This window comes from Perna viridis, chromosome 8 (assembly GCF_037379345.1).
Source record: "Perna viridis isolate PV_CMFRI_1.1 ecotype Kerala chromosome 8, ASM3737934v1, whole genome shotgun sequence".
Taxonomy (NCBI): domain Eukaryota; kingdom Metazoa; phylum Mollusca; class Bivalvia; order Mytilida; family Mytilidae; genus Perna; species Perna viridis.
In genome coordinates this window covers 15,985,318-15,997,436 of record NC_142452.1, presented here as the reverse complement: position 1 = coordinate 15,997,436, position 12,119 = coordinate 15,985,318, and the positions used below count along the sequence as shown (strand labels likewise).

Sequence of the window (12,119 nt, the reverse complement as noted above, 5' to 3'; positions counted from 1 at the left end):
AGGAACTGCTATACCGAGTTACATGAGTGGATAACATGTCAATGCTAGAACCATTCTGATAAGTGGTCTATTAGTTTATTAACGTGAGAAAGTTACGCATCTATATGACATCAAAAAAGTGTTGACTGAATGTTATTTTCTGTAGGTACAATGTCATATCAGAGTGCGTATTTACATGTACAGTACACATACCAGCCACGTATATTTTACCGTTCTTTATTCTGCTTTTCTGCAATTAATATGTCAGCGCCAAGATAATTCATTACACAGGCGTACTTTTAACTGTACTTAATGCCAATATTTAACGGACAATGTCTAAGCTGCTTGAAACCTTTGTATCTGTTATCTTAGTTTGAAATCGGATTACTCTTATCCTTGTGTATTTCAGCCTTCGTCTACATCTTAGACTATAATCTTGATTTATATCTAGATAACATCAAGATAATAAGACTGACTTTTTGTAAGAATATACTACAGCCATCACACCTCTGTCTCTCTGATAAGTACCATATTTCAAAGTTTTCTGTTATCCGAACAAGGAATGAAGATAATCGGCACTTTTATATCAAGTTGTGATTAAAATGCCCCAAAAATAATGTTTGAGTCTTGTATATGCTTAATTTAACTTTTGAGTATTTTTCTCCTGTGTATCCAGGCAGGAGTATTATAAAATGTTGATTTAGTAAAAGAACACGGATTAAAGGCACTGATATTACGTTGACATACATTCAATAATTTAAGTTCATAATTGTATATATTGGCTTTTTAAAATTAACCTTTAATATTTTCATCGATCTGACACCATATGACATCTTAAAATCAATGTTTCCTATAACTATGTGACTTTTACCTTAATATAATAGATGAGTTACAACAGAATTCCGAGGTAGAATGTTTTAGAAAAAATAAGGATAAAACATTGATTCTATTGAAGGGAAATGGGTTTTATCATCTCAGTGTAATAAAAAGAGTCTTTTACACGAGATCGTCTGCATGTAATGCAATATCTATAATGCCACTATATTAAGTACTCAATATATTAACATTCCCAAAGTTCATATTTACTATTAGCTATGTTATAAAATAAAACAAACCCAATCCATACACAACAAAATAGAGGCATGGTAATATATATTAGTTAAAAGATGAATGCTATAATACGAAAAACACACACTCAGGTAATATGCTTCATATATTATAATATTAACCAACACATACAATTTCTTTACTTTGTGAATGGCCTCGAAGCATGTGCACTGCATACGTATGTGTTAACAGATTTTATCAACTCTAAAGTTTCGAATTTGTGCGGAGAAAGAAAATGATTTAAATCTGAAAAAGATGGCCATTGGTCTACTAGTTCACATACAAATGAATGTCAATTGCAGTTTTAATTATATAAGATTAATATAACATAACATATGTTGAAATTTGAAATTTACTACAGACTTCCATTTCCTCTATATTGTATATGCTTCAAACCATGATATTACACTTTGTAGGATTACTTTGAAATATCAATAAAGTTAACTAATAAAACAATGTCGAAGTAATGAATTTTTAATAAATATAGATCTATCGCAACATTGATTAAAAGCAATAAATTTTAAAGATCAATGGAGAGCTGAAAAGTCAATATACATTACAGATGACGAAGCCATTGATAAACGATTATGGCATTACATAAATAAAATATAGAAAATTTGTAGTACTAAATACCATTAATAGATAAATAAATAAATAATCATGTAAGTCAGAAAATACACATATAATAATAATATGCGTAGTTCTTTACTTTTATGATTAAATCATAATATGCCATTTAATTTCACATCACAGAGTAGGTAAAACATGTCAGTCATTTTATCACAATTCTAAACCAAGGATTTTGATATAACGAAAATGGATATGGTATATATATATATATATATATATATATATATATATATATATATATATATATATATATATATATATATATATATGTCAGAGAGACAACAACTCCACAGGATAAGAAAATGTCAGTTCAAGGCCATCATGGGCATTCAATGACGAGGAAACCCTCGCACTACAGGGCATCCTGGTATAATTACTTCAATCATCCATCAGTTATATATACAAAAAAGAAATAATATTAAATCAACAATCATATGTCAACAAGTGTATTATACAGAATTAACAAAATGAAAAAGAATAATTTCACACTCGCTATAACAGTATTTTGTACATGCATTGTACCAATCCCAATCTATCGTCTACAAGTAATTCTTTTTTGTATTGCATGCTTTATAAAATGCTCATGCCAAAAATATATTAGAGTAATAACTATATATATTTAAAACCAGAAACCAGAACTCATAATGGTCTTATACGTGATACCCAATTCACAGAGTAGTCTTAAACCGGTAAAATATTAAGGCAATACATTTGTAGCCAATAAAACCAAGTAACATAGGCATAATCCTTAAAAGAATGGCACAATTAGTTCAAAACATCATCATCATCAAAAAGATGCAAACTTGGTGTCTTGATAGAAAGTTCAATCATATCAGCAGATGGAAGAGTTGATCGTACGCCTTGGAAAGGACCTAATTTTAAGTTCGGTAATGTTTCCTGTACATTTTCCTCTTCCGAGCTGTCATTGTCTTCTATTTCTTGTTCCGGATCAGCTTGGAGGTGAGAATAATGGAGAAGTTTAGATGAATGCTCTGTTGAAATGTGTTCATCTAAAATACCTTCTAACCAATAAGTTGTCATCACGCCTTTGCCCTGGAATATAGAATAAAAAAGAAGTGATTGAATATTCAACTGTGTCATAATATATTTTACCTTTTGACTTCAATCAGAAAACCGTGTTCCTGCACCTGTGATCGTACAACGTAATGTTGTTGTTCATTTCAGTTGAGTTATATATGGCTTTAATTTCTGACTTAAAAACATTTTAACTTCCTTGTCTTTGTTGTTGTTGCATACGAAATTAAATGTGGAATATGCTTTTAGAAAGGCACGAGATACCATCCGTGACTAGTTATTAATGGGAGAATAACGGAAGGGATTCGAATAATGAATGTTTCAACCAACATAGACTAATACTTCTTGTATATAAAGTTTAAACCTTTGATCAGAGGTCGTTTATATATAATGGAATAAAAATCATATGCTTAGTTGTCTTTTCTCACGAGAAAAAGCGAACGATAAGGAAACTCATTTTCTATAATAAGGACGACTTCTATATACAAATTAAATAATAAAAGCTTAATATACACACGTTATGAATAGTATTGGTCATAGATACAAGATAGCAAATATACTGGGACAGGGTCAATTCCGAATACTTCGATCATAACATTTTAATTTCCACAATATTCTTTACATGAAAGGACCGCATCCTCGACTTGGAGTTAACACCAAATCTTCTCCAAGACGGTTTTTCTTGAGACAGATATAGAAGTAATTTTCTGTTCCATTATCGCAAGTCATATTTTCAAAGAACACGTACTGTCGCATCTGCAGGATGACACCTGTCTGACTATCTACCTTGTAAAGTTAAAAGTTTCTCTTGAAACTGGGAGGAAACACATTTAATTCTTCAAACTTGGAATGTACATGAAGAATCAAAATTACGCTTGTACTATAAATATGAGATGATGAGACACATGACTGGGTATATATACAAAACTTGTTCAATATGCAATGTGTATCATATATACCTTTATCTTTAAATCTCCTCTTTTCTGAAGTTCAAAGAGACCTGCATCTTTCAACAATTTACTTGTCACGCTGCTGATGTGTATCTTCATTGCTTGAAAGGAGCATCAAACATTATATTTCATACATTTTATAAATTCTATCCATAAAAACATCTCTTGGTTTGTAAGGCAAGATGTAGAAAAACAATTATTGACCAGTTATATCATACTTAAGTTTACGGCGGGAAAATTTTGCATGGAGGATATATTACTCTTTTCATTGGTTTCCGTACGTGCTTACTTCTGTCATATCATCTTTTATGCGTTATAACAAATGACTTCAACTGCTAGCATAGAATTCACAATGACTGAAATGTACAGAGAAAAATCTTAATTTCAGAAGTTACGGATATGAAAAGGTAACATTACCTTCTCCATTTGATTCCATTCTAGATGCAGTGTTAACCGTATCACCAAATAAACAATACCTCGGCATGGTAAGACCGACAACTCCTGCTACAACTGGTCCACTGTGCAAACCTGTAAAATTGAAAGTCTAGCTAATGATTGTAGGTGATGAAAAATTGACCATTGCTGACAACTACCTTTTTCTTTACTTTCCAAACACAACACAATTCCATCGATCTTTTACTCTTTAGTAACTAGTAATTCATACTTTTTTCCCTTAACCAAAAGTAGACCTACACAAAAACTAACAACGAAATAGAATACAAAACGGACCTTCAATAAACAATAAAGAACAAACTTTGATCAGTAAATCTTATTCAGGACCTCGAGATTGAGGACTTCAAGGCTAAACCAACTGACAGTTCTTGCAAAAACTCTCCATTCAAATATGGTCTTTTCGGTCACGTCATTACGGAAGATTTAAAGATCAACGAAAACGAATCTCTCCGTAAGGTCCTTTCTTAAGGCCCAGAGTACCGTGAACCACAATCCATAAATTGAAATTATAACTTTAAGTATTTATGGATGCCATGAAGAACTACGCAAGAAAATTAATAAAACGACAAGAATACATTGATTCATTGTTAGAGTGGGTAAAGGCTGTAAAGTTTTTAAGTAGGTCAATGAGTGTCAATGCTACATAAGTTTTCAAAAAGTCTGACGTACAAAAACATTTTCTGCTATACATGATAAATATGTTGTTGTACGGACAGACAAAGCCCAAAACCATGCAAAACGTATTACATCCAATGTATATTATCAGAGGAGGTAGAGGTAGAAAATAATAGCAGAAATAAGACCTATACTGCTATACATATAGACAACACTAGACAGCTGAATCTACAAAATGTACCACCAAACCTCTTTCAACACTTTAAATTTCTATACTCACAGATGTCAAAGATTGTCTTCAGTCCTACCACAACACTTATTACCCTAGTAGTGGAATTAATTCAATGTGGATCTTGATTGGACCATATGGAAACCCTTTGTTTAAGATTATTATCGGAATAAAACAAAAGTATTAAACCTATATTTTTCCAAGTATTTATACTTCTGTTCCCCATACTCAGTTAAAATCCAGACTCAAAAACATTATACATCGTTGTTACTCCAAACAATACGGTACACCCAGAAACATATATGTAGGTAGTTCTTGTCACAGATTCCTCATACTTTGTAAAAACGATTTGTCCAGTGTGATCAGGGGCGTAGCTGCCTATACGCAAATACGCAGTTGCGTTATTCATCACATATTATTTATTTTAGGTTATTTATCACATATGCATACCATGAACGTAGTATAGGCTCTAAAAAACTGGCTCCAAAATCGTTGAAATTCAGAAATTTCCCTCAGGGAAAATCGTTTAGCTAAATACTTTAATCTCAGTTGACGATGACATATTATCGTTAATCAATCCTAGTTCCGGGGATTTTATATATCGCATCTACCCAAAAGAATTTGAGATAAAGAATACTACAAACACTCTGAAGTCAGTCTCATATCTTGACATACACTTAAAAGTCGATACTAAAAGAAAACTATTGACCAAACTATACGACAAACGCGATGATTTTTCATTCAGTGCTGCCAACTTTTCTTTCATCTGTGGCAACATCCCTTCCGCACCTGTGTATGGAGTTTTCATATCACAGCTTATATGTTATGCCAGAGCTTGCCGTCACCACAGAAGGTTTATGGTCGTCATGGTGAACTCGTGGATCGTTACGGTGTATCCATCTGCACTATCAGGACTGATTTGTTCAACGAGTCACTTTTCCGTTTCCTCTTTCGTCTACCCTGGACTTGATTTTTATGAGCAACTCAGCAGATGTTTCTAGAAAAGCAGAGGATGCTTACCCTACCGGTGCACCTGGACCATGCTCCAAGGTTTTAGTAGAATATGAGTTGCTCATATACTTTTGTTACTTTGTATGTATTTTTTTTTGTTTGTTATTTTATGCTCTTTGTTGTGTGTTTTCTAAGTGTAGTCTTTGTCTCTGGATTACATTCTTTTGATTTCCGTTAGAAGCTGTAACCTGTCCGTCCATCTTATACACTTTAACATTTATTCTTTGAATGCAACTCTTTGCCGTTGAATAAAACTCTTAGTCCTTTCCAACTTTAAATTGAGTTATAAATTGTCAAGATATATTCTGCACACAACGTTGCTTGGAAGACTACATGCTGGTATAGCCAATACCAAGACCACAATATACGACAAATGCGATGAATTTTCGTTCCAAATTGTTACCTTTCCTTTCATCTGTGGCAACATCCGTTCAGCACCTGCGTGTAACAATTTACACATTATGGCCCAGAGTTTCCCATAACTACGAGAACTTTTTTGTACCTCGCTAGACATCTCACAATTCGGCTTCTCATGTTGCTTTAGTATTGGAGTCGTCACTGTCGTCATCATGAACTCATGGATAGCAATGGTGTATCCATCTGCACCATGAGAACCGGTTTGTTCACCTCCACATAGTTTTCTTCCTCTTTCGTCTACCTAAGACGTGACATTTTATGAACACATCGGCGGATGCTTCTAGATAAGTAGAGGTCACAAACTTATCACTGCACCTGTGCATGCTCCCAGGTTTCGTGGAGCCCTGCTCATTTACTTTTGTTTCTCTGTTTACATGTAGTTGTGGTTATTTCATTTACTTTTGTGTGTGTCAGTCTCAGCATATCCAACGGTCTCTTGTATGAACACAGACACATTCAAAAAGCTTTACATACATGAATATTGAACTGCATATTCAGCTTTTCAAATAGTTAACCAAATCATTTAAAATATTTATATTATCATATAAAACACCATATTGAATAATCGCTCGGTATTTTATTTGATTCATTTCCACTCCGTATTGAAAAGAAACTCTATAAAGCACTTTTTTACATTTTTTTTCCACAAAATAATGTACAAGCAACTTTCTTCGATTGCAAAATGTGTTATTTTCTATACAAAACATTATTCTAAAAAATGTTCTTTTTACACACGCGCATCGCATTATTCTCAAAGTTCCTGTACTTCATTCTCAATCGTCTAATTCCCCAGTTCCAATAAACCTTGAGCATTTCATCCCTAAATCATATTCTTCTTAGAATGAAATGTTTAAAATAAAAAAAACTTTGCAAAACTTTTTCATAAAAAAAACATTTTTATCAAGATGCCTCACCTATTCTGATCCGGAGATGACCGTCTGGGTTATGCGGCATTCTGAAGTTTCTTACTGCCTGTTGTAAGTCTAGGGCAACATAAGCCATTTCACTTGCGTGTTTGTCGCCGTTTCTCTCTGGTAATCCACTAACGACCATATAAGCATCGCCTATCGTTTCAACCTTAATACAAAAAAAAACACAAAAATATAAAGACGAAACTTTTAGCTATCTAAATGAAATAGTGCAAAAATGTCAGAGACGCACGTCATTCAATGGCGGAATATTGAATATTGGATCATTTTATGAATTTATTGATAAGCTATTTACAGAACACACAATACCCCTTATACACGTGTTTCAAGGAGGTGTAACTACCCAATCAGGGCATTAGTTCCAAATACATAGAAAGATCTAAATCCAAAATAAATGGCATAAAATAACTCGAAACAAACATATTTAGAAAGAAGCTAAATGCAAAATGTCACATTCAAGTTTGTTTACCATAAACATAAAAGATAAAAACCTAAGTTCAGTTCAGCATATTACCTTATATACTTCGTATGCTTTAATGGTATCATCGAACAGTGTGTACAATGAGTTCAGCAGTTCTACAACCTAAAGTGGGGAATTTTATTTGTAATTAATTGAGGAGTTTAATATTGCTATAGTAACGATGTAGCAGGATTTTAAACAACCTTTCCTTTCACGGAACTAAACAAATAAATATGTTGGTATTAAATCGTGTCCTTGTCAGTATTAACAACTGTGTTTTCGAAATAGTCTACATGCAGAGTAAAAATTATTGATGTATACATGCATACATTATCAGAGAACATTAAAATTGTTATAAAAGCAATGGACAATAAAAGTGTTTTAATTACATGATGTGTGTTATAAAGATAATACAATTACATCTACCTTGCATACTATTTGAATACGCTTATTTCATTGAATAATCGGCTTAACACGTGATGTGTTATTTGTATTGGCTACACCCACAATTAAGTGGACTAGTTTTGTTGATCACTGGGTATCGCTTCTAAAATATTATGGAAATAAAATATATGAAATGCAATTTTAAAAAATGAATGTTTATTTTTTATGTTTCATGGGCGTGTAAAAGCATTGAACGGTCACACTTCCGGATATGAAGCGCTAGTGAAAATGTGTTACGGTCAAGGCTTGTACACGCCGAATAAACATTCAATTGACGTCGAGGCCAAAATCATGGTGATCAACAAAATACATATAAAGTAATGACCGTACATTCCGTATGGCAGCGAAGTAGAGAATATACCAAAATTAGTTCGCACACTAGACTTTGGGAATAGACAAGCTAATCCGGTCGGCTAATTAACGTTCAATGTAACATATTACATTGTGAGTATAATAAGCATCTAATTAGGTAATTCATTTTTAAATGCATGAAGATTGGAAAATGCTGGAATTTTATATTTTCTTCAACACGCGAGTATATTACCTGAATCGGAGTACATTCACCTGCGATGTTTGTAAATCCAACGATATCAGAAAAATAAATGGTGACACACTCAAAATATTCAGCTTTTACCGGTTTACCTAGTTTCAAATCATCTGCTACTTTCCTGAAATTATGATGTTTACATTATGTTAATCATATAAACTTCTATGAAGTTCTGTTAGAGTTGTATTTCATTTTTATTGTGATAGTACCAATATTGTATTATAACCAACATCATCGTTTTTGAACGAAAAAAATATTTAATATTATCTTAAAATAATTGTGTCTCAAGTAGTATTATATCATTATTTTGTAGATTAAACAAATTTGGAACAACGAATGCCAGTTTTATTTCGTAAATGGCGACTTTTTATTGTTTGGACAAAGGTACAACTAATGGGAATAAACAAGGCCGGGAACAAAAAAAGGACAACGAAACAAAAAACCAAGTACAGAAAAAAAAACAGCTAAAATTTAGAAAAAAGTCTATAAAATTCAAGACGGCATATGCCACACTTCACAAATTAATTCATATTATTATTAAATTGGATTCATCAATTGGGAACAAGTATAGGTTTATACCTAGGTAACATCTGATTTAAGAGAGCATCGGTTTTACGTTTCTCTTCCTCAAGCTGTGAAGTTCTTTCAGCTACCAGTTCCTCCAGCTGATTCGAGTATTTCTCCATCATTACAATCATATTCTCTATAACATTCGATTTCCTTTTAAACGAAATCATACATATAGAAAATAAATTACTTCTGTAGAACCGCAGCTACATGTACATGCAAAACTATATTTATTTCATATAAATAATAATGATTTCAGAGATTTTCCCTTTAGTTTTGTCTTTTAAATTGTCCTTCCATAAAGAAAACTTATTTAAGTTAGTAATCAGTAAAGTAGTATTAACCTAAGAATGACTCTGACCGTTGTTATGTCGGTATTATTTGTCATTAGGAAAGGAATATTGACAGAAGGGGCAAAACAACCGGAACAGCTAAAAGACAATAGACGAAGCTACAGACACAAATAATTCCGAACATATAAGTATGCACAGAAACAACAACTTAAACGTATTAACGCAGCTAAAAAGAACAGTGTCTAACTAGTTTACACGTACTGAAAAGGTGTTTCTTAGGCTTATTCTTACAAGATAACAGTCGCACTACATATTGTATATAATTTGTGGATGGATTTGAGCGTTTAGACTATTAGCAACATAACTTACTTAAACGGGTTGATAGCATTAAGTGTCTTTAGAACTCGTTTTACTGAAGGTCTGTTCTGTGGATCCTCAGCCCAGCATCGTTTTATCAAAGCTTCAATAGCCATTGTTTGCTTGAGCGTCTCTGCGTCATGGGAATATTGTGGAAATTTAGGACGGAAAGGCACCTTTAACGTCCCTGCTACCTTATTAATAATTTCTGTAATGTCATGACATACTTGCTATATATGTACGTCAATCATGGTCACTTTCATCATTGTTATAGTGTTACATGTAAATTGATTTATATGTATCTAACATAAGTTATAATAAAGTTCTGAGATAATATTTAACAAATATTTCTGTGTTGGTGTACATGTTAAATTTAACAAAATAATACAAGATTAAATGACTTACATACTCTTGGTTTTAAGTAAGTAAAGCTAACTGATGTTTTCTTTTTTTTTAAATAAACTGCCATTCATTTGTTTACATTTAAGAAACGTAAAGATTTAGATCCTGCAAAAGCAGAGGAAAATCTACCGTCTGGTGAAAGATGAGTCTCACAACCGTAAGGGCTGTCCCTGGTTACCAGCTCTTTGGCTAATATACCAAAACTGTAAATATCTCCTTGCAGGGACCCTGTTCTAGTCCGCTGGACTATCCACTTCCTTAAATGTTCTGGTGCTGTCCAAAATAGACCTTCTGAAATTTAAAGCGTTCTTTTTTTTAATCTTATAATACTAGTATATTTAAAAGCTGAATATTTTCGCGTTTAATTATTTTCATTATTTCGTAGCATTTATTTTATATTCTGTCTATTCGTCATATCATTATTATGGATGAAATTAAGGTGTTAATGAAAGCCAAAAGGGGTAGAAGATTTTGTATAACACAGTACTACTTCATTTCATTCGAGAATTTCGTCATTTTTACAATGCGTAAATTCTTTTTTTTTCGAATGTTACGAACAGTTATTACTTACAATGATACAAATAATAAAATCAAAGACTGAAGTCTTCAAAGTCGATTATTGTCAAATATTCTATGCAACTGATTTTTGCTTGCTTTCAACATCCGAAATGGCACGAATGCGATATGCACTAAAATCTGGTGACTTCAGCTAGAATCTTGGTTCCTTTGATTTAATTATTCTCTGGTAACACTGAAGGCCCGAATGTTTTAAATCAAACCTCTGGTTACCAGGATGTGCAGGTAATGTTTTTGTCCGTAGGTTTCTCTCGAATTTGTAGCGACTTGAGGTCGCTTATGATATTGACCAGGGTACCAGATTAGGAACCAGATTAAACAACTGGCAATTGCTATATATATCTGGGCCCTGATAATGTTTATGATCTATATAGTCATTTGTAACGAGTCTCTGAGTCGGAATCGGAAACTGGGTAATGTTCAATTCTAACCGATCATTTTATCTTTTAATGTGAACTTCCGGTTCTCATACAAGCAAAAAATACACGTAGAACACGTGTATGATATTTACGAGGTACAGTTTGATCTCATATGAAGCCAGAACTACGAAGCTATGATGATAAACGCGTGACCCAGCTAAATAATTATGCAATTGTGGCAGAGTAACCAGGAATTGACTGTTGATATAATATTTTACTCTTTCTATATATTTATGTATTGTATTTTTTTTATTACATTATATATGATTTGAGATTAATAAATGAATGGTTTATATGTTTATTAAAACTTACTCATTTATATTAAAATGTATACATGTTGTTACTTGTATCAATGTAATTGATAGTCAGTTACTTTGACTGATGGATTTACCTATCAGCTGATGAGCTATTTATAGAACTCTCTGTTGCTCTTTTATTTATTGGTCTACTCAGGTCACATGTACTTTAAAATTCTCTTTGGGGTTTCCTTTGGAATGTGAGTGCTATTCTCTTTGAGTTTGCTGAGCTGGATGGCCGACATTGATTTCTTTGAGATTTTTATAACTTTGTCTATAGTTTCTGCCTAGAATGTCAACATAAATCTACTTTGGAAGTTTTGTTGTATTGCTGCGTTTCTGGAACTTGTATTTAAGGTTTTATATGATGTGTTATACTTTATGAAGTACTGTATTATACCAG

The 12,119-nt window shown here is 32.7% G+C and overlaps 1 protein-coding gene across 1 annotated transcript in view; it reads right to left on the bottom strand.

Annotated features, from left to right (window-relative positions):
- Positions 1 to 854: 854 nt before the first annotated feature.
- Positions 855 to 12,119, bottom strand: part of LOC148609508 (atrial natriuretic peptide receptor 1-like) — a 30,183-nt gene continuing 18,918 nt past the window's right edge. Inside the window, exons 16-24 of the mRNA XM_088596278.1 lie at positions 10,555 to 10,716; positions 10,036 to 10,231; positions 9,386 to 9,526; positions 8,804 to 8,927; positions 7,870 to 7,938; positions 7,341 to 7,503; positions 4,119 to 4,229; positions 3,711 to 3,802; positions 855 to 2,769 (exon numbers count right to left, since the gene is read on the bottom strand). Of these exons, the coding sequence (XP_088452404.1) occupies positions 2,482 to 2,769; positions 3,711 to 3,802; positions 4,119 to 4,229; positions 7,341 to 7,503; positions 7,870 to 7,938; positions 8,804 to 8,927; positions 9,386 to 9,526; positions 10,036 to 10,231; positions 10,555 to 10,716 (1,346 nt within the window). The 3' untranslated portion in view covers positions 855 to 2,481. The remainder of the gene's footprint in view (positions 2,770 to 3,710; positions 3,803 to 4,118; positions 4,230 to 7,340; positions 7,504 to 7,869; positions 7,939 to 8,803; positions 8,928 to 9,385; positions 9,527 to 10,035; positions 10,232 to 10,554; positions 10,717 to 12,119) is intronic.